Source organism: Thalassophryne amazonica, chromosome 10 (assembly GCF_902500255.1).
Source record: "Thalassophryne amazonica chromosome 10, fThaAma1.1, whole genome shotgun sequence".
NCBI lineage: Eukaryota > Metazoa > Chordata > Actinopteri > Batrachoidiformes > Batrachoididae > Thalassophryne > Thalassophryne amazonica.
This window is the reverse complement of record NC_047112.1, coordinates 17,046,672-17,070,662: the sequence shown is the minus strand read 5'-3', so window position 1 is coordinate 17,070,662 and position 23,991 is coordinate 17,046,672. Positions and strand designations below refer to the sequence as shown.

The 23,991-nt window shown below is 42.7% G+C and overlaps 1 protein-coding gene across 1 annotated transcript in view; it reads right to left on the bottom strand.

Annotated features, from left to right (window-relative positions):
- Positions 1-2,452: 2,452 nt before the first annotated feature.
- The window catches only part of LOC117519452 (glutathione hydrolase-like YwrD proenzyme), a 33,856-nt gene continuing 12,317 nt past the window's right edge, over positions 2,453-23,991 (bottom strand). Inside the window, 8 exon segments of the mRNA XM_034180797.1 lie at positions 2,453-2,542; positions 3,803-3,972; positions 5,647-5,671; positions 19,656-19,738; positions 20,369-20,456; positions 20,533-20,715; positions 22,845-22,942; positions 22,945-22,997. Coding sequence (XP_034036688.1) covers positions 2,528-2,542; positions 3,803-3,972; positions 5,647-5,671; positions 19,656-19,738; positions 20,369-20,456; positions 20,533-20,715; positions 22,845-22,942; positions 22,945-22,997 — 715 coding nt within the window. The 3' untranslated portion in view covers positions 2,453-2,527.

Sequence of the window (23,991 nt, the reverse complement as noted above, 5' to 3'; positions counted from 1 at the left end):
GGGAACCTGAAGCCTGGATTTGATCTGTTTCTCTGATCCACTTCACTGAGAAGCTGTGAGTGGTGATGCAAGAGGCAGAAGTTTCACACTCCTGTTTTTAAATCTGCTGTATATAAAGGATTTTTATTTTTCTATGAGCTAAATAAATAAATGTCCAAGATGCGGTTGCCATGAGTGTTGTGATTCTCAGATTTTAGTTGTACATCCAGCCACTATTCACTTTATGTGCATATATGCACACTGTATATACACCAAATTAACAGTCCACATATATTCAAATGAGGCGCAAAGAGTCCGCAGGTTTTCATTCCAACCAATCACCTCAGCAGGTAATGGGTCACTGTAAAATTAAACCTTAAATAGATGATCTGCACGGAATGTGTTTGGCTAAAGAAAGAATTGGAAATTGTATTTCTACATCAGTCACTTTTGTACTATTTTTTTGTTTTATTTGTGTTGTATTTTATTAATGTCTTATTTGGAATGCACGTTGTTGTTCTTTTAAAGTGTAAATAAAGTTGGATTGGACTGGGTGGATCAGGAGATTTATGCCCTAAAGCTGAAAATATACTGACATTCTATGCAGAAATTAACACTGAGACTTGACTAATAAGCCAAAAATACATTTATCTGTGTTGATGTCACCCCCAGTACAAACTTTATTGAGGTAGGAGGTGGTGTGTAAAATCACTTTGGTCTTTTCTATTCTAACACACACCTGCTCTTCACTTACAGTAATTACAGCTAAAAGGCAACAAATTTAAGAACTCAATCCCTGCCAACTTAAATAAAATAATTTTCAAAAATTTAATTGTTAAAGTTTTAGCAACTTAACAATTTACAGTTAATTAAACTTATGTAAAACTAGTTTATGTTTTTCAATAAAAAAGTGACAAATTTCTGCATAAAAATTTGCATTACATTTTGGATTAGATTTTTTGATGCATTTTTTGGTTTACTTGTTGACTCTGCATTGTGTTGTAATGACTCCGCCCATTCGCTCCCCTCGGGACATGAACTCATGATCTCTGGCATGGAAGTTGGACTCTCTAACCAGAAGGCTAAAACCCAGGGCTCTGGCCTTGTGACCAGAGAATTCTTTTGAGCTGTTGGGAGTGAGGTTTATTAACTACATCTGCACAGCGACACCTGCTGGCCTCCATTACATAAACTCAATTAAAATGAGTGAATGGAATGCACTAGAAATACATCACTGACGCTTAAATGCCCCAAAACTTTAAATGCACTTAAAAGAACTGAGTTGTTATGACAACAGCTCATTTTTTGTTAGTTTAATTAATGGAAATGAGTGACAATAACTTTTTTTAAAGTTTGAGTTACATTAACTTAACTACTGTATTAAAATGGAGTGTTTGGTTTAACAGTGCACACTGGATTAGACGTTATGTGAGAGGATCTCAGTGAGTTACTCTCTGATTCGTTCTTCAGTAAGTGTTTAAAAGTCGTCACACGTTAATTAACATCCCGGTTCGCAACACAACATCAAATTATTCATAATTATAAGTCTATATATGTGTATATGTATATAATTAACAGTTGTTGATGTATTTTATAGATGAAAATTAGTGATGAGAAACCGAAGCATATTGAAACACTGAATCAACATGAAGCAACGGTTTAGTGTTTTGAAGCTTTGATACAATTGCATATGGCGGCATCTGCTGGCCAATCTTTAAAATAACATTCGCATGGAACAATGTCAGGAAACAGGCTCTGTTATGTAAGTTTAATAATAAAGGTTCTATGTGCTTCTTGAAATTTTTGATGATATTTTTGTTTAAAAACATTAATAATATTCTTGTAAAAGTAAGTCCCTTTGGCTGCTCCATTGTTTTCACTTGGCATCACCACAGCAGATCCAAGGTGGACCTGCATGTTGATTCTGGCACAGGTTTTAAGCCAGATGACCTTCCTGACGCAACTTCACATTACATGGAGAAATGTGGCAGAGGTGGGGTTTGAACCGGGAACCTCCCACACTGAAACCAAGCACGCTAACCACTTGGTAATTGTGCCATCATAAAATACTGTATGTCATAGAGATATAAATTATGAAATGTTTGTGCAACTAGGGACTGTCATGACCATTTTACATATTTGAATTTACATTTAAATAAATTGACAAAGCGTCCCCTCTTTGACAGACCGGCAGCTGCCACTCCCCCTACATGTCATAAAGAATTAAACTGGTGCTCATGATGTCATGCACATACAGGTTCAACTTCCAGATGTAAGAATTTTTTACATTTTGGTTTTTAGACTAATTAAATATGGTGTACAGTACATGTGTACATATAAAAGAGGCACTGATATGAAAACAAAAACAATAAAAATAAAAACGCTTGTTTTCGTAATGGTGTGAAGTAACTTCAGTGAATCAGTGAATGATTCTGTACGTGTTATAGACCTGAGTAGTTGTTGGCTTTTAAGACTATAAACACTATTTGTGCTCTTGAGGTGAATCATTTGTTTTCAGAGAGAATCTTGTTCAGTTTGAAGGCTTTCTTTAGTATACCTGAGCAAATCCATCTAGAGGTGGGCGGATCGATCCTAATATCGATACCAATGCTGGTATTGATATTGAATGATCCTCGTGTAAAAAGATTGATACTCAAGCTTTTTTTCTCTCCTGCATGCACTGACTGCTGCGCATGCAGATTCATCAAAGTCTACTCTCTGTCTGTAAGAGCAGCGCTGCGCTGTGTCACACAACACGGAGCAGCGCACCCTCTGCTTGTATTGTGGTTTGTCACCTCAGGAGATTTTGTTTAAAATTGTGTTGAGTGATTTTTTTTAAACAAAATGTTGATTGTGATAATAAAGTATTTTGTTGTCACGTACAATGTTTGGCGAAATTCTATCCTGTCTTTTGGATCCTTTGTGTTGTGTGGGCCGCCAGAAGAGGAGGTACTGCTGGCCCACCACCAGAGGGCGCCCTGCCTGAAGTGCAGGCTTCAGGCACGAGAGGGCGCTGCCGCCATGGACACAGCCGGGGTTGACAGCTGTCACCCATCTCCACTTCATCAATCCACTCCATAAAAGCCAGACGTCATCTCCACCTCGCTGCCGAGATATCATTTACCTGTGGATGTAATTTTCTCTGCTGAACAAAACCTTGTGTAATAGTCTGAACTTCTTTTGCAGCCATTTTCCTGTGGTGTGCCTTATCTGCGGGATTGGCGTTTGGTGTGAACAGCGACGGCTACGCTTCACACCCAATCCAGATAAGTGGTTTAACAGGAGCTGCACGAGTGTGTGATTAGAGGTGGAGGTGACTTTCCACCTTCTGACTGTTTTGTTACTGGGTGTGCACACACCCACATCTCACTGTCTGTGCTCCTCGCCAGCAGTAGCAGATCCGACAGTCGGGGACGGTGATCACCTGGGAATTCGGGACTTGGCGGCTCCAATATTCACCGGGTTCTGTGGCGGTGGAAGTCATGTGGTTCCGGCTCTTCTCAGGACAGACGTCTTCTATCCTCAAGCCTGCCCACTCGTCACCTTTGTGTATTGACTGTTATCAGATTCTGTGATTGTCTGTATAATCGTTGTGCACATTCACAACATTAAATTGTTACCTTTTGGCTCATCTATTGACCATTCATTTGCGCCCCCTGTTGTGGGTCCATGTCACTACACTTTCCCCAACACTGGATCTATGAAGCTTAAATGTGAAAAAGTATCGGTATTGGCATCGGTATCGGCATCGATATCGGCGATACTGGGCCTGTATTTACTTGGTATCGGATCAATACCAAAATTCCCAGTATCGCCCATCTCTACATCCATCTGCTCTGGGGTCAGATCCCGCCCACAACACCGTGGTTGGATGCTCGGCTTCACTGACAGATGGCTTCCACCAATCCCCCACTGTGATGATCTGTCCCCACCCAAACTGAGACCTCTTGTTGCCTGTGTGCGCATGAACAGGAAATAGCCCGATAACCGGCCCTGAATTGGGCCAGATACTGGCCTCTCTATCCTAGCCTGTGATTGGTTGGTGGCCGAGACACTGCCGTCAGCCTCACTTTGATGTGACGCCAGCACTGCTCTCCTATTGGTCGTTTAGGAGCGTGAATTCCCACTCCAAAATGGAGGTGTCAACTCAGAATGTGGCACCATTTTGGTTCCAACTGCGCTGAGCTACTGAATGAAACTTTTATGTTTTCAACATTTTTTTTAAAATCATTTAACCACATACAACAACACATCCAGGTACAAGTGCTATCAAAACAAATATAAAAATAGTTAAGCTATCAAATTTACAATTTATGATGATTTATTTAATTAATTTAAATCCTGATTTATTCAGCTGCACATCTGTAACTCCTTGTCATGCAATGACGTGCGTGACACCTTTAAAGTTCTCTGTCTCTGGATTATACTTTATTCTGGACTAATTTGACCCTCAACAAGTTTTTCTTTCTACAGTCATCACCTCTAAATCAAAGGTAAGCTGTACATTTTCCCCTTTTACCGACTTTGTGCTGTCAAGTTGCGGATGTTTTTGATCCATTGTAATCAGTGCGCACTGTAAAAACTATTCAAATGTGAGGGCAGATGAAGGATTGAAAGCAGAAAATGTGTCTGATTTAACAGGTGCACGTCAGGCTTCAGGTCCCAGTCTGAACACTGTTTGAAAAAAATAATATGGTCAGACTTTTAATCACAGAAATGACTCTGGTCCCACTTTCCTCAAAACGGTGAGCGTTAGAGCGCTGAACTTTAATTTGTACCTCTGTTACTGTGCACGTCCAGACTGCTTGGGGTGTTTAATGGAAATACATTGCAATCGGACGGGACATTTTATCCGATGTGAGCGAGATGTATGTAACGGATTAGCTACAGCCAAGAGGCGCCGAACATCTATGGGGAATCCTGAATCGGGACGTGTGCTTCATTTAATGACCGAGTCAAAATTTCCTCTGAAATTTTTTTCTCTGCCAAATGTATTTGATCTATTATATAAAATGATAAATGGACTGCATTTATATAGCGCTTTTCCATCTGCATCAGACGCTCACCCCGACGCTCACCCCGACGCTCACCCCGATGTCAGGGTGCTGCCATACAAGGCGCTCACTACACACTGGGAGCAATAGGGGATTAAAGGCCTTGCCCAAGGGCCCTGAGTGATTTTCCAGTCAAGCGGGATTTGAACCCATGATCTTCTGGACTCAAGCCCAACACCTTAACCACTAGACCATCACCTCCCCTTATTATCAAAATGTAAACGGTGCACAGTGAAAACAGGAAACTTAGTTGCTTTCACTGTGCTTTCAGCCTGACGTGCGCCTCAGGTCTGTCTGAGCACGGTGTAAAACAAATGAACGGTCGGGCTTTTAATCACGGAAATGACTCCGGTCCCACATGTGAGGGGTTTTAATGGAAATACATTGCGATCGGGCGGGAAATTTTATCCGATGTGAGCGAAAAATCTGTTGTACAAAATCCGTTATATATGGTGTTTATTACATTGAAAACAGTACAAAAACTTTTTTTTGTCCAGTGACTGCGAATGATGAGTTTATACAATGATGGTTTAGGTGAGTTTTACTGTACATGGGACTGAACAATAAATTTACCTTTCAAAGCTTTGATGATGAAGTCGCTTTCATCCCACACAGCTGACTTTATTTCCCAAATTTTTCTTCTGTTTGGATCTGAAGGGAATCTGAACATCCTGAAGCCCTTGCTGTGTCTATTTGTTCCTCCAAATGCACAACAACCCAGCATTTTCAATGAATAAATAAATAAAATAGCTGGATTTCCATGCAGACAGATTAACACCGAACACTATTTTGAACCCAAGATGGCACCATTAGCCACGTGACCGATTTTGTTTGACTCATCACGTCGCCACTCTCTCTAATAAAGGCACTCTAGAAGGAACCACATCACAGTTCCACAAAAACACAAAGGACAAGTTCTCTTTGTAAAAAATTAAAAAAATACAACCTTAGTCATATTAAAATACTGTAAGCAGTCAAGCCCCTAAATGAACATGAAACCACATTTTTCAAACTTTAAAATTACTTAGTGTAGTTCTGAAAGCTACACTGTGTAGGATTTGTTGCCATCTAGTGGTAAAGTTGTAGCGTGCATTATGCCATCAATTTTGTTTTTCTTCACATTTTTGTTTATTCATGCATCCTCTTGTCATAATATGCAATATGCACAATCCTCTATTTCACAAAATGAAGGTTCTCAAACTTGTTACACAGGCAACTAGTAGAGATTATACATATGGAAGTAAATCTGTGCCATCAGAGTTTGAATTAGAATTTTAAGGTTGAATTTTTTTTTTTTTTAGCATCAAAATCAGTTGTTTGAAGTTGAATTCCTAAGGTTGAATTTGTTTAGCATCAAAATATTCAGCCTCAAAACCAAAAAAAATTAAGCCTAAAAAAAGTTCAAACTCAAAAATTCAACCTAAGAAAAATTCCACCTCAAAAAATAGAAAATCAGGGAGAAGCAATCAATCCCTGTCTCAGTCATCCAATGTTCAGCCAATTATGTTTTGCTCCATTGGTCATGTGACTGTTGGGAAAGTGTAAGTACACGGACCCACAACAGGGGGCGCAAATGAACGGACAATGAAGTCGGCCAGGATGAAGCCCTTCTTCACCCAGGAGCGTTCTTCCGGGCCGTACCCCTCCCAGTCCACCAGGTATTGAAAGCCCCGGCCCATCCGTCGGACATCCAGAAGCCGGCGCACAGTCCAAGCCGGCTCGCCATCGATGATCCGGGCAGGAGGTGACGCTGGACCGGGAGTAGAGAGGGGCGAGGTGTGATGCGGTTTGAGTTTTGACACATGGAACACGGGATGGATCCGCAGTGAGGCCGGAAGCTGAAGCCTCACTGCGGCGGGATTGACGATCTTGAGGATTTTGTACGGTCCTATGTATCGTTCTTTCAATTTCGGGGAGGCCACTTGTAGTGGAATGTCCTTGGTGGACAACCACACTTCCTGCCCGGGGCGATACGTAGGGGCCGGGGTCCGCCGCCGGTCTGCATGGGTCTTCGCCCTCGTCCGGGCTCTCAACAAAGCAGAACGGGCGGCACGCCACACCCGGCGGCACTTCCGCAGGTGGGCCTGGACCGAGGGCACACCGACCTCTCCCTCAACCACCGGAAACAATGGGGGCTGATACCCCAAACATACCTCAAAAGGGGAGAGGCCGGTGGCTGATGACACTTGACTGTTGTGGGCGTACTCGATCCAGGCCAGATGAGTACTCCAGGCCGCCGGGTGCGCGGCTGTCACACAACGTAGTGTCTGCTCCATCTCTTGATTGGCCCGTTCTGCTTGCCCGTTGGTTTGGGGGTGATACCCGGACGAGAGACTGACCGTAGCCCCCAGTTCCCGGCAAAAGCTCCTCCAGACTTGCGAGGAGAACTGGGGACCGTGATCGGAGACGATGTCTGATGGTATCCCATGCAGCCGGACGACGTGGTGGACCAGGAGGTCCGCTGTCTCCTGGGCCGTGGGGAGCTTCGGGAGGGCCACGAAGTGGGCTGCCTTGGAGAATCGGTCCACTATCGTGAGGATGACGTGTTTCCCTGGGACGGCGGGAGGCCCGTGACAAAATCCAGGCCGATGTGGGACCAGGGGCGATGAGGTACGGGCAGCGGCTGTAGCAATCCCGAGGACTTGCGGTGGTCGGCTTTGCCCCTGGCGCAGGTGGTACAGGCCTGGATATAAACCCGGACGTCGGTCTCCAGGGATGCCCACCAGAAGCGCTGCCGGACGACTGCCACGGTTCTTCGCACCCCAGGATGACAGGAGAGCTTAGAACCGTGACAGAAGTCCAGGACCGCAGCCCTTGCTTCTGGTGGGACGTAGAGCCTATTCTTCGGCCTGGTTCCGGGGTCCGGGTTTCGTGCCAGGGCCTCCCGGACGGTCTTCTCCATGTCCCAGGTGAGGGCGGCCACGATAGCGGACTCCGGGATGATGGGATCCGGGGGATCCGACGGCTCCATTCTGACTTCGTCTTCATGTACCCGGGACAAAGCATCCGATCTTTGATTTTTGGTCCCGGGACGGTAGGTGATCCGGAAGTCAAAACGGCCGAAGAACAGTGACCAGCGGGCTTGCCTGGGATTCAGCCGCTTGGCGGTCCTGATATACTCCAGGTTCCGGTGGTCAGTGAAAACCGTGAATGGCACGGACGTTCCCTCCAACAGATGTCTCCACTCCTCAAGAGCCTCTTTCACCGCAAGGAGTTCTCGATTGCCGACGTCATAGTTCCGTTCGGCCGGGGTCAACCTGCGGGAAAAATAGGCACACGGGTGAAGGACCTTATCGGTCTTCCCGCTCTGGGACAGCACGGCTCCTATCCCTGAGTCCGAGGCGTCCACTTCAACCACTAACTGGCAACTAGGATCGGGCTGCACCAGAACGGGTGCAGACGAGAAGCGCCGTTTCAACTCCTTGAACGCGGCATCGCAACGATTCGACCAGGTGAAGGGAACTTTTGGCGAGGTCAGGGCTGTCAGGGGGCTAACTACCTGACTGTAGCCCTTAATGAACCTCCTGTAGAAATTAGCAAAGCCGAGGAACTGTTGCAGCTTCCTACGGCTTGTGGGTTGGGGCCAGTCTCTCACCGCCGCAACCTTGGCCGGATCAGGAGCGACGTAGTTGGAGGAGATGATGAACCCCAGGAAGGACAAAGACGTGCGGTGAAACTCACACTTCTCGCCCTTCACAAACAGCCGGTTCTCCAACAACCGCTGTAGGACCTGACGTACATGCTTAACATGGGTCTCAGGGTCCGGAGAAAAGATGAGTATATCGTCTAGGTATACGAAGACGAACCGGTGCAGGAAATCCCGCAAGACATCGTTAACCAATGCTTGGAAAGTCGCGGGAGCGTTTGTGAGACCGAACGGCATGACCAGGTACTCAAAGTGACCTAAGGGGGTATTAAATGCCGTCTTCCACTCGTCTCCCTTCCGGATCCGAACCAGGTGATACGCATTTCTAAGATCGAGCTTGGTGAAAATTCGGGCTCCATGCAGGGGTGTGAACACAGAATCCAACAGGGGCAACGGGTATCGATTGCGAACCATGATTTCGTTCAGTCCCCTGTAATCAATGCATGGACGAAGTCCGCCGTCTTTTTTACCCACAAAAAAGAAACCTGCACCCATCGGGGAGGTGGAATTCCGGATCAACCCGGCGGCTAAAGAGTCCCGGATGTAGGTCTCCATTGATTCGCGCTCAGGCCGTGAGAGGTTGTACAGCCTGCTGGACGGGAACTCACTGCCCGGAACCAAATCAATGGCACAATCATAAGGACGGTGGGGGGGAAGGGTGAGCGCCAGATCCTTGCTGAACACGTCGACAAGGTCATGGTACTCCACCGGCACCGTCCCCAGATTGGGCGGGACTCTGACCTCCTCCTTAGTCTGGGAGCCGGGAGGAACCGAGGAACCTAAACACACCCGATGGCAGGTCTCGCTCCACTGAACCACTACCCCGGACGGCCAATCGATCCGGGGATTGTGTTTTAACATCCAGGGGAACCCTAAAACCACTCGGGAGGTAGCAGGAGTCACAAAAAACTCGATCTCCTCCCGGTGATTTCCGGACACCACCAGAGTTACAGGTGGTGTCTTATGTGTGATTGGAGGGAGTAGGGAGCCGTCTAGTGCTCGAACCTGCACAGGCGAGGTAAGTGCCACCAGAGGGAGCCCTATCTCCCTGGCCCATCTGCTGTCTAACAGATTCCCTTCAGAGCCCGTGTCCACCAGTGCTGGGGCCTTCAGGGTTGAATCCTCATAAAGGATCGTAACTGGGAGTCGTGTGGCGATGTGGGTGTGTCCCACGTGAATGTCTCAGCCCACCCCTAGCCCAGTCTCTAGGGGCGGGCGTTGGTGTTTAACCGCTCGGGGCAGTCTCTCACTTGGTGCTCTATTGAGCCACAAACAAAACATACCCCGTGGGCCCGCCTCCTCTGTGCATCTGGTGCCCTAAATGTTGCCCTGCTCGTGTCCATAGCTTCGTCAGCAGGGGGAGCTGTAGCCACACGGAGCGCAGGGGCCGTGGAGCGTGGGGAAGGCGGAGCACGGTCGGAACCGGAAGGGAGAGGGATGGCACGTGCCCGGCCACACCCTTCGTCACGTTCCCGCCGACGTTCTTCTAACCGGTTGTCTAACCGTATGACAAGATCGATGAGTCCATCTAAATCCCACAGTTCGTCCTTAGCCACCAGGTGCTCCTTAAGAACCAATGACAGTCCGTTTACAAAGGCGGCGCGGAGGGCAGTGCTATTCCAGCCGGACCTCGCAGCCGCGATGCGGAAGTCGACTGCATAGGCAGCTGCGCTCCGACGCCCCTGTCTCATTGACAGTAGCACGGCTGAAGCGGTCTCTCCTCTATTAGGGTGATCGAACACGGTTCTGAACTCCCTCATAAACCCATCATATGTGTGGAGGAGCCGTGAATTCTGCTCCCAGAGTGCTGTAGCCCAAGCGCGTGCCTCGCCGCAAAGCAGGTTTACTACATAAGCTACCTTGCTAGCATCGGTCGCGTACATAACAGGACGTTGTGCGAAGACGAGCGAACACTGCATAAGGAAATCCGCGCACGTCTCCACACAACCTCCGTACAGCTCTGGAGGGCTTATGTATGCTTCCGGGGAAGGTGGGGGGGGTCGTTGAACGACCTGTGGAACGTCAATATTACGCACAGGGTCGACAGGAGGGGGAGCTGCAGCAGCGCCCTGGGGGCGCGCCTCCACCTGCGCGGCGAGAGCCTCCACCCTGCGGTTAAGGAGGACGTTCTGCTCAGTCATAAGATCCAACCGAGCTGTGAAAGTAGTGAGGATCCGCTGCAACTCCCCGATCACTCCTCCTGCGGGCGCCTGTGCGCCCTGTTCTTCCATTGGCCGTTCAACAGCCGGTTGACGCCCCTCGGGATCCATGACGTTGGCCGAGATATCCTGTTGGGAAAGTGTAAGTACACGGACCCACAACAGGGGGCGCAAATGAACGGACAATGAAGAAAGTCAAATAACAAAGCTTTACTGTTGTGAACACGCACAACAAACACAACAAATTACAATTTTGGTCACAAGTCGAATTCCAACGGTGTCGTGTGGGCAGGCTCGACGATAGGAGACATCTGTCCAAGTCGAACCGGAACCACCCGATTTCCTCCGCCACCGAACCCCGGGAATACTGGAGCCGCCAAGTCCCGAACTCCCAGGTGATCACTGCCTCCGCTCGTCGGATCCGGTACTGCTGGCGAGGAACAGAAACAGTCAGATTTGGGTGTGGCTGCACCCAACAACACGTGGGGTGGAAAACACCACCTCCACCTCTAATCAGAAACAACACTGTAATGTGGGAATAAGAGTACTTATCCAAATACGTCCTTTTCAGTCTTCAGTCGTTTTACACACAAGCAACAAGGGATTAATCCGTATGGCTGGCTGAGTTCGTTACCTCCTTGGTAGAGCGATATCTCGGCAATGAGGTGGAGATGCCGTCCAGCTGATATATCCCTCTGCTGATGGATGTCAGCTGTCTCAGTAGATAGATGACGGCTGTGACCTTGGCTGCTCCTGTGAGGCGGCAGCGCCCTCTGGTGCCTGGAGCCCGCACTCCAGGCAGGGCGCCCTCTGGTGGTGGTGGGCCAGCAGTACCTCCTCTTCAGCGGCCCACACAACAGTGACACCGAGACCAAATTGAAAGAAGAAGGAGAAGACGTGATACATTGCTGAACGTATATAAGCAGCATCACACAGTGGGCTCGTCTTGTCTGGATGTATCTCTTTTTATTATTTTTATTGAGGACCACAATGGAAGCAATGCCCCGTTTACACCAGACTGAGACATATATAAGCAAGCATGCACATAACTGGTACTCATGGTGCTTGTGCATGCTAAAAAAAAATTATGCGCAGCAGAAAACACAAAGGAAGCAGTTCATAGATGGAAAGTAATGACAGGTGTAGGAAAAGTGCTGTTTGCTGTGCATCAATGATTTTTAGCACACATAAAGGTGAGTTTACACATAAGCAAGATGCGTTACAAATGTCATTTTTCTGTCATTCGTGACACATTCCTGACATTCTTAATGTGACTTAACGCATCTGAATAGGTTTCTTAATAGTGCGTGTTGGTGCGTGATATTCATGGAGCATGTTTTTGCCTGTCAAAAAATCTTCCACGAATGTCACACACCACCCTCATTTCGTCTCACGTCGTGGAGGTCGCAATTGAGCGTATTGATCCATCTTGATGAGTATTGATCCTTAATAGAACCCGACAACGTTCATAGTGGTTCCTGTGATGGTTCTTGGAGCCCAAACTGTCACGTGTTTTACTAAGTGACAAGGAAACTGTCAAGTTTTGACACGACTTGTAACGCGGCGTCACATTTCACTGCGCGTCACGACGAATCAGTTTTCTGTCACGTGCACACAAACTCGGCTCCAAATATCATTCCACAGTTCCTGCTGAAGCTCCCCAGGACACTCCTGCAGGTGTTCCACCTGCTGTTGTAATCGATGAGCAGGAGAACGAGTCTGAGCAACCAGAGGAGCGAGAGGAGACTCATGTGCAGCCAGACATCTCTGCACCTCCTCCAGTCCGGTGGAGGAAGAAGCGCGTGCACAATTAAACCCTGATGCACCGCATTCAGTTTGATTGGTGACACCAAGTCGGCTAAAAGTCTCATTTCAGTGCTCTTCAGCGCGCTCCTGCAGGTGTTCCACCTGCTGCATGTGCCTGTTTGGGAAAATGCGCGAGACGAGAGCCGCATGAAACCACACACCTGGCTCTGTCCTCCTCCTCCTCTCTGCACCACTCCATGGCACAGAGCCCAACTATGCATGCAGTCACAAAGTTCTTCTAAAAAAGTGGAGCGATCTGAATTCGGTTGGATGAATATGGATGTGTGTGTGGAGACAATTCACCTCGTTCACAACGTGACAGAACTTGACGATGCGCTGATACGCAACAACGCGGAACACTATTCTTGACCGTGCGTAATGGTTCCTGATAATTCTCCAGCAACACGTGCCATTAATCGTAACATGTGGTAACAGGTTGCAGCAGTTCCTGACGCCTCTGCCCTGAATAATCAGCGGCCAAGAATGTGTACTTCGTGGCATTCGTGACTTGTCGTTGGTATGTGTAAACGCAGCATAAGCACCAGTTATGTGCACCCCTTTATATAAGAGCAACAAGATCATGACATTTTGTCAATTCTCACAAGTCTCGGCTGGTCTCCATTGTTATTTGCGTTTACACCAAGTTTGCATTGCGACTGACTTGTGCGAGTGAAAAATATGTGAATAGCCACGATCATTGATGCAACCCCATTGCAGAGTCAATTGAAAGTCTATTACGACCCACAGGATTATGTTGAGAGATGATTATGAGACCCATGTATCTATTGACTGGTCGCAAAACTTGTGTGAGTGTTTTAAACTGTTCAGTACACTCGTGTGCATGTTGGAGACCCATAGGGAGTGATGGAGCATGATGGCGACCAAGAGGGATCTTTTTTCCTACCACGGAGACCCCATTGTGACCAGTCTGCCACCCCAGTGGGAGTCAGTGAGAGTGACAGCGAACAGAGACCATTTTCAATCGTAACTCAGTCATGGACTTGGTGTAAGTTTAATGCTTGATTGTGTTATCCTTGACAATTTGCTAAGGCGGCCATACCAGCGTGTCAAGGAGCACTTCCAGAGGGTCTCGGAGCCCGTGCATGTTGAGGAGCACTTCCAGAGGATCTCAGAGCTCGAGTGCGTGGAGGAGCGCTTCCAGAGGATCTCAGAGCCTGTGCGCGTTGAGGAACCATTCCAGAGGATCTCGGATTCCATGTGTGTGGAGGAGCGCTTTATTTATTTTTTAATATTTATTTCATTCATTTAAAAGAAAAACAGAAAAGCAGAAATGAATATATTACAAGACATTGAATGAAAAGGAGCAGAGGGAAGAACAAGTCTTATATTTTCTGCCCCTTTTTACAGTTCAATCTTTCAATTTTAAGCATCATTATTCAACATTATTTAACAGATTACATTTTTTACTTTGTCACATACCACTGACTTATTTCATAATTTTAGCCATTATTTAAAAGATTACATTTTTAACAGGTTACATTTTAGACTTAAAACATTTTAGACATTATTAACAGATTACATTTTAGACTTTTAGACTCTTTCTCTCAGATTGTTCTGTCTGAGTTATTTTCATTAGTTACTTCATCCAAACCATCAACATGTCTATTAGACCCCATTCCTACCAGGTTGCTCAAGGAAGCCCTACCATTATTTAATGCTTCGATCTTAAATATGATCAATCTATCTTTATTAGTTGGCTATGTACCACAGGCTTTTAAGGTGGCAGTAATTAAACCATTACTTAAAAAGCCATCACTTGACCCAGCTATCTTAGCTAATTATAGGCCAATCTCCAACCTTCCTTTTCTCTCAAAAATTCTTGAAAGGGTAGTTGTAAAACAGCTAACTGATCATCTGCAGAGGAATGGTCTATTTGAAGAGTTTCAGTCAGGTTTTAGAATTCATCATAGTACAGAAACAGCATTAGTGAAGGTTACAAATGATCTTCTTATGGCCTCAGACAGTGGACTCATCTCTGTGCTTGTCCTGTTAGACCTCAGTGCTGCTTTTGATACTGTTGACCATAAAATTTTATTACAGAGATTAGAGCATGCCATAGGTATTAAAGGCACTGCGCTGCGGTGGTTTGAATCATATTTATCTAATAGATTACAATTTGTTCATGTAAATGGGGAATCTTCTTCACAAACTAAGGTTAATTATGGAGTTCCACAAGGTTCTGTGCTAGGACCAATTTTATTCACTTTATACATGCTTCCCTTAGGCAGTATTATTAGACAGCATTGCTTAAATTTTCATTGTTACGCAGATGATACCCAGCTTTATCTATCCATGAAGCCAGAGGACACACACCAATTAGCTAAACTGCAGGATTGTCTTACAGACAAAGACATGGATGACCTCTAATTTCCTGCTTTTAAACTCAGATAAAACTGAAGTTATTGTACTTGGCCCCACAAATCTTAGAAACATGGTGTCTAACCAGATCCTTACTCTGGATGGCATTACCCTGACCTCTAGTAATACGGAGTCATTTTTGATCAGGATATGTCATTCAAAGCGCATATTAAACAAATATGTAGGACTGCTTTTTTGCATTTATGCAATATCTCTTTAGATAGGTCTTGTCTCAGTGTGATGCTGAAAAACTAATTCATGCATTTATTTCCTCTAGGCTGGACTATTGTAATTCATTATTATCAGGTTGTCCTAAAAGTTCCCTGAAAAGCCTTCAGTTAATTCAAAATGCTGCAGCTAGAGTGCTAACAGGGACTAGAAGGAGAGAGCATATCTCACCCATATTGGCCTCTCTTCATTGGCTTCCTGTTAATTCTAGAATAGAATTTAAAATTCTTCTTCTTACTTATAAGGTTTTGAATAATCAGGTCCCATCTTATCTTAGGGACCTCATAGTACCATATCACCCCAATAGAGCGCTTCGCTCTCAGACTGCAGGCTTACTTGTAGTTCCTAGGGTTTGTAAGAGTACAATGGGAGGCAGAGCCTTCAGTTTTCAGGCTCCTCTCCTCTGGAACCAGCTCCCAATTCAGATCAGGGAGACAGACACCCTCTCTACTTTTAAGATTAGGCTTAAAACTTTCCTTTTTGCTAAAGCTTATAGTTAGGGCTGGATCAGGTGACCCTGAACCATCCCTTAGTTATGCTGCTATAGACTTAGACTGCTGGGGGGTTCCCATGATGCACTGAGTGTTTCTTTCTCTTTTTGCTCTGTATGCACCACTCTGCATTTAATCATTAGTGATTGATCTCTGCTCCCCTCCACAGCATGTCTTTTTCCTGGTTATCTCCCTCAGCCCCAACCAGTCCCAGCAGAAGACTGCCCCTCCCTGAGCCTGGTTCTGCTGGAGGTTTCTTCCTGTTAAAAGGGAGTTTTTCCTTCCCACTGTCGCCAAGTGCTTGCTCACAGGGGGTCATTTTGAGCGTTGGGGTTTTTACGTAATTATTGTATGGCCTTGCCTTACAATATAAAGCACCTTGGGGCAACTGTTTGTTGTGATTTGACGCTATATAAATAAAATTGATGATGAAATTGATGATGACTTTGTCACAACCCACTGACTTATTTCATAGTTTCATACTTACTTAATACATCTAGTTTAATACGTTTTTTAAATAATTTAAGCAACCTTGATTCTTTGATTTCTTTGTTGAGGTTGTTCCATAATTTTACACCATTCACTGCAATACTCCGTTCCTTTACTTTGGTTCTGAATCTTGGTTTTTTAAAGACTTCTATTCCTTTCAAATTATAACTACTTACTCTTTTTTCAAACATATTTTGAATGTTTATTGGTAAGTTATTTTTATTAGCTTGGTGCATTGTTTGTAATATTTTCAAATCAACTAAATCATGAAATTTAAGTACCCTATACTTAATGAATAATGGATTAGATGGATCTCTAAAACGACTATTGCTAATCATTTTTAAAGCTCTTTTCTGCAGAATAAATAATGGTTGTGTATAAGTTTTACATGTTGATCCCCAGATTTCTACACAATAAGTTAAATATGGGACAATCAATAAATTGTACAATGTTAATAAACCATAATTATTCAACGAAAATTTTACTTTATGCAAAACAGCAATGGCTTTCGCTATTTTTCCTTTTGTGTAATTTATGTGTGACTTCCATGTAAGATCTTCATCAATGATGACGCCTAGAAATTTCATTTCTTTTACCCTTTGTATGTCCATTCCATCTATTTTTAATGACACATCATTTTTTTCCAATCTGTCATTAAACAATATGAAATTTGTCTTATTAAGATTTAGTGACAATCTGTTTATATCAAACCAATGTTTAACTTTTTCCAACTCTGTATTTATCACTTGTACTACTTCCTGTATATCTGATCCAGAGTAAAATAATGTTGTATCATCAGCAAATAATATGCTGCCAAGGACTTTAGATACATTCACAAAGTCATTGATATACAAAATAAACAGTTTGGGTCCAAGTACCAACCCTTGTGGTACTCCATAAATAATGTTACACAATTCTGATTTAGTATTATTTATCTGAACAAACTGTTTTCTATTTTCTAAGTAGCTTTTTACCCACTGATGTGCAATACCTCTAATTCCATATTGTTGTAACTTGTGAAGCAATCTTGAGTGGTCGATAACATCAAAAGCTTTTTTCAGGTCGATAAAAATACTTACAAAATAATCCTTATTATCTATTGTTGTTGATATTTTCTCTGTTAATTCCATAATTGCCATAGCTGTTGAATGTTTTGTTCTGAATCCATACTGAGCATTATTTAAAATATAATGTTTCTCAACGAATTTGTCCAACCTTGTCACAAAAACTTTTTCCATAATTTTAGACAACTGTGGAAGCAATGACACTGGCCTGTAATTTGAAAAATTATGTTTGTCTCCATTTTTATATAATGGGATTACCTGGCAATTTTCATTTCGTCTGGGAAAATTCCTGTTGACAGAGACAGATTACAAATGTAAGTGAATGGTTCAGTAACAGTTTCAATTATACTTTTTACAGTCATCATGTCTAAATCTTCATAGTCAGTTGATCTTTTGCTTACACAGTTTTTTACAATATTTCTTATTTCATCTTGTTACACATTGTCAAGGAAAATACTATTGACCGTATTTACAAGTGTATTTAATTTATCTTCTACTATTAGTTTATTTCCCACCAGACTTGATCCCACATTTGAAAAATAATCATTAAACTCATTTGCAACTTCTTTTATGTCATATATCTCTTTATTTTCCTTGACAAAGTAATTTGGAAAAGTTGATTTCGCTCCATCACTTTTAATCACACTATTTATAATTCCCCATGTTGCCTTTATATTATCTTTACTCTTATTTAATTGTTCACCATAATAATCTTTTTTTTTGTTTCCTAATTATTGTCAATAGTTTATTTTTATATTTTTTGTATCTGTGTTCTGTTTCCTTTGTTTGCATTTTTAAAAAGCATCTATATAAATAGTTTTTCTTTACACAAGCATTTTTTATTCCCTTAGTCAGCCATGGTTTATTTACTCTTTTCTTACTAATTTTTATTAATTTACAGTTTTTATTATATGATTTCATCAGTATTTTCGTGAATGAATTATATGCTACATTAACGTCGCCGATATAAACTTCTTCCCAATTTTGATTTTTAAGGTCATAATTTAATGCCTCTAAGGCTTTTACTGACTTATCTCTTTTAAAATTTATAACAATTTTTTTTCTTGTACCAATTTTTGTATTTAAATATTGAAAAAAACTGGTAAATGATCACTAAGATCTGTCATCAAGATCCCATTCTTAATAATTTCATCTATTTGTGAATATATTGTCAATTACAGTTGCACTTTGCGATGTAATTCTGGTTGGTTTTGTTATCAAGGGGAATAAATCCAAACTATACATTGAATTCACAAAATCACTTGTTCTTTGGCAACTGGAGCTTTCTATATTAATGTTAAAGTCTCCACACATAAAAAGCATTTTGTTTTTGATTTGATGGAATAATTCTATTATTTTATCTGTAAATTTCACAACGCAAGAGTCTGGTGCTCTGTATATACAACTGATTAGAATATTCTTAGATGTTTCATGTACAATTTCCACTGTTTCCACATAGAAATTGTTTTCTATGACATCATCTATAATTGTCATTTCTTCTACAATTGTACATGTCAGATCTGTTTTTGTGTACAAAGCAATACCTCCGCCTTTTTTTATCTCTTCTGTTTACAAAATACAGCTCATATCCCTCCATTTGAACATCAACCATGAGGTCATCTTTAAGCCAAGATTCTGTGATTGCAACAATGCTGAATCTATTTTTAAACTGATTTAAATAATCTTTTATTTTTGACTTCCAGAGGATCTCGGAATCCATGCGCTTTGAGGAATGGTTCCAGAGGATCTCAGAGCCCGTGTTCATGGAGGAGCGCTTCCAGAAGATCTGCCCACTGTTCCTATTTGTTGGATTGTGTCTAGCCGTAATTTGGAGGGATTAAATGCAGAGGGCAGATTCCGTTGTATGTGTGTATGAACAATAACAATAAAGGCCCCTTCTTCTTCTTAACATTTTTGCTTCTTTGTGATGCGTCGCCAGCGTGTCAAGGAGCGCTTCCAAATGATCCTGGACTTTTCTTTATTCTCCTTTGTGGAACCACACTAAGCTTTTATATTGTTATTATTTATTTATTTTATCACTATTTACAGTGCTTTGCTTTCCGTGCCTACAGTTGGGGGAATTTCCACATCTTCTATTCACATAATAGCAGCATAATAGCAGCCCACGACCATCCTGAGCACTTTATGCGCAAAAGTGTCATTATTTTAGTGTGATTTCAAGTGAAAATTGCTGCTATTTTGCATGGTTTGTCACTAATTTGTGTCTCCAACTACTCCCCAACACTCATTGCCTAGTGAGATAGTATGTACCACCCTAACATCGTTCAACTCTTGACTGCCGCCTGGCAAATTTCAGCTTCCTTCATTGGATAAATTTGTAATTTTTAAAAATATATAACCATCCCACACAGTGTCTCTTGGTGCAGCTCATCAGCTATATCCTGGTCCAGCCCCTCCTCGAGATTAACCAACCACTCGTCAGCTGTCAGAAAAACAGGCTGTCAATCACAACATGGTTCAGACAAAAGTTAATGTACATGACTGAGACAAAAAAATATCAGCAATAATGTAAATCTGACACTCAACTTAAAAAAGTACATGTACATTTTTGTTCTTGTATGAACCAGGATGCATCATTGCATATAGGGATGAAAGTGGGAAATGTTAAAAGATGTTCTTTAACATTTTTAAGCTGGAATGCTGTGAGATCTGGTGGAGGCATGAACTCTAAAGATTACCTTTGTACATTTAAAATTGTTGAAATGTTTGATATTTAAACAAAATAACTGTACTATTGGAAAATAAGTAACTTTATCAAATTAATCGTAATGTTAACTGCACACTAAATTTGGTGAAATTAAATGTCTATATAGATAAAAAGTGAATTTTCTGAAATGCACTTTCACACACAACACATAAAACAAAGAAATTTGTGGTTGTTGAGTTTTTACTTGGTTGATGTGTTGCCGCAGTTACTGTTGCCTAGCAACAGGCAATTGCTTTCGCATCAGGAAGTACACAATTTGACTGACAGGTAAGAAAATTACAATAAAGTTTAAATACAAATAAATTCAAGTGATGCTGGAATGTGAGTAGCTGACATGTAGCTGACATGTTGCTGACATGTAGCTGACGTAGACTCTTGGTGCATCCAGAGCCTGTTGAGGATTCATAACAAACTCCAGCATGTTCAACAGCACCTGAATACAGAAACACAGTTTAAAAGGCTGTGGGATCTTCTTCTATGTGGATCTGCATCTCGTAATAACTGCGCACCTGGACGTGCGCCTGCGGTTGCATGAAAGCGCCCATTACACCCAGAGCAGCAAGGAGTCATGGTTTTTGGTTTCTGGCGCCAGATTCGGTGACGAGGGTGGACATTATGGTGTAGTATGGCCGTTTACCGCCAGCAGTACACTTGGCATGGTTACAACAAAGAGAAAAGTTGGTGCCACGATTCTGAGAATGAAGCACTTTTTCATAGGTGCATGACAACATTGTTGACTTTATTTTGCAGCATTTCCATACAGCACTTCCTGCCAAAACAAATAAAAGTAAAAGGTCACACTCTGTCCTGTTCTTGTGAATTAAATTTGCAAATCATCATAATAAACTATGAAACTCTGAACGCGCTTTGTTTATTGTGTGTCTTGCAGGTTGTTATGTGAACGGAGCAGGATTATGCACTTTCACCGAGGAAAAATTTGCATGTTTGTCCAGTACAGAGCAAATTAAAAAAACAACCGTTTCATCATCATCATGACACTAACTCTAAAATAAAATGATCAGAAAAAGTTGGGAGAACATGGAAAATGCAAAAAAAAAAAAAAAAAAAAAAAAAAAGGCAGTGATCATCTATTTCATTGCAGACAGTATAAAGCCAAGATATTTCAAGGTTTCTGTATTCAACTTCCTTTCATTTGTTACTATACACTCACCGGCCAGTTTATTAGGTACACCTGTTCAATTGCTTGACAAACAGCTAATCAGCCAATCACATGGCAGCAACTCAGTGCATTTAGGCGTTGAGACGTAGTGAAGACGGCTAACATCAAAATGGGGAAGAAAGCGGATTTAAGTGACTTTGAACATGGCAAGGTTGTTGGTGCCAGATGGGTTGGTCTGAGTATTTCAGAAACTGCTGATCTACTGGGATTTTCACACATAGCCATTTCTAGGGTTTACAGAGAACTAGTGCCTTCTCCGTGGGGATCCATGTTTCTAAAATACGTAGCTGATGTTTTTTGAGGGTGGTAATAAATTATGCAAAGTTTCTATAATGATTTGGAGTGGCGTGGGAGTCCAGAATGTAATTATCAACGTCCATTGTTTACTGTTGTTACGTAATACCTGTAGTTTCTACAAAAATATTAGTCCTGTCAGCAGTCCATTTTGGTATACCAAACAGCAAACGTCAGCTCTTCCCAGTTTCTCCGTGATCGAAGGTACACTCACGCACACACACACACACATACACATTAAAATGAATTATTAACCTCACTTGCTCAGTCTGTACAGGAATGTCAGACCTCTGTCTTTTTTTTATATTTTCCCATACAGACCTTGCGCTCAGTTAATAATTCTTGATTATCCCATCATTGCAAATAACAACTCGTGTGGTTGGTTAGTTACAGCATCTTTTGTTGCTGCGTGTTCTGTCATACTGTGAGTATTGTGCCTTCTATTTACAGCCATAGCTGATGGCCACCCCGCTGGCTCTGTTCTGCTTGAGGTTTCTTCCTGTAAAATAAAAAAGCACCTTATTACTGTCGCTTATGTGTTATGATTTAGCTTTCTATAAATAAATTGAATGAATTGGCCTAGGCCTTTCTGTGTGGAGTTTGCATGTTCTCCCCGTGTTTGCGTGGGTTTCCTCCAGGTGCTCCGGTTTCCTCCCACCTCCAAAGACATGCGGGTTAGGTGGATTGGAATCTTTAAATTGTCCTTAGGTGTGAGTGTGGGTGTGTCTGTATTTGTTTGTTTGAGGCCCTGCGACAGACTGGCGTCCTGTCCTGGGTGTACCCCGCCTCACACCCTATATCTGCTGGGATAGGCTCCAGCCCCCCACGACTCTTAATTGGACTAAGCGGTGGAAGATGGATGGATGGATGGATGGATGAATTGGCCTAGCCTATGCTAACATGACACAAGTACATGATTTAAAGCCCATTTTCACTTGATGTCTTGTGACATAACTGACAAATAAATTTAAGCTAACACATAAAAGTCACACAAACATGAACAAATGTCTGCTGTCACGTCTTTGCTTGTTTACATCATGAAGCTAAATATTTCTGAATTTGAGTGAGCAGTATCTTCACAAAAGCCTTAGAAAAACATCTTCTCATCCTTTGTGACGCTTGTGTGGAGGGTACTAAACAGTCTCTCAAATTTTAGGCATGAGAAAATTTAAATTTTTTTAGAAAGCATGAGTCCATGATGAAAGGATGGCACAAAGTCAGTAGGTTTCACTGCCACTGTCGGTGCCGTGGAATTCAGTGTTACATTCAGAAACGACTTCTGTGGATCGTGTTTCAGTCGTACCAGCTGTTTGTCTTTATATTTTCAGTGACTTCTGTCTCTCTGACCTGCAGTGAGAATCCACAGTCTTTAGGAACCAGCCTGGTTCCAAAGCCCATGTAGAGGCTGTTGACAAAATAACAGGCGTTCCCTTGACTGTCAGTCAGAAATAAACTGTGCCACTTCCTCTTATCAGACCAGGCTCCACCCCCTCCAGGGCCCTACAATCAAATATGTAATCTGTGTTGAAAAAAATATCATTAATGGACATTTGTACATAATTAAAAATACATATTTAAGCATAATAAAAGCATAAATCAATTTATATTCATACACAGATCACAAGAGCAGCACAAATAAAGTCCAGACATCAAAGCCAATGACATCACAATGGCAACATTGAAGTAGGTAAAGTCAATTTAGACCTAATCGATACAACTTAAAGGGGTTAAACAACCCTAACAATCCAGGCTCAGTAAACCATGGCTTGTACAAAATGTATGGTGGCCATTCCACAGTGGCAGCTATAGCCAGAATAGGTTTACATGGGGGTAAAAATTTAAAACTGCTCCAATCATATTGAAAACTATACCACATTATTTGTCTGATCATAAAACTCCAAAAAGGTATAGTTTGGACTATCTATGACGGAATGTGATGGAGTTATGGGTTAAAAACAGTAAACATGGTGACTGACAAAGGTCAATTTCAGTTTGTACAGGGGTCAAAAGTTACAGTTGCTCCAATTTTGGTAAAAGGTGATGCAGAGTGTTGGTTGAGTTAAAAGGATTTATTAAATGGAACAGTTTTGACCGTGATGAATGCTTGGTCTCCAAAGTACCGATCAAACAAGGTTGACATCCATTGGATTCTTTGACATATAAACACGTGTAACTCCATAACATGATACCAAAGTATACCCACATTAGTTCAACCAGTAATAATAATAAGACTTAAATGAGAGGTATCATATCAGCACCAGCATTTTGGCCAAACAGTGCATTTATCTGTGCATGATCCAGAACACAGGTGCCTCAGTGTTGAGGATCCCAGTGGCTGGAGAAGACCAAGGGGACAAGCATGTTTCAACTGGCTGCCAAGGATTGACGGTTACTTTTGAGAGGTGGGGATTAGGGCTGTTCATGTTATATAGTGAAAAATAAAAGTTGTTAGAGACTTCGGGTCACATGTTTTTGTTCCACTTAGGGTTTTATA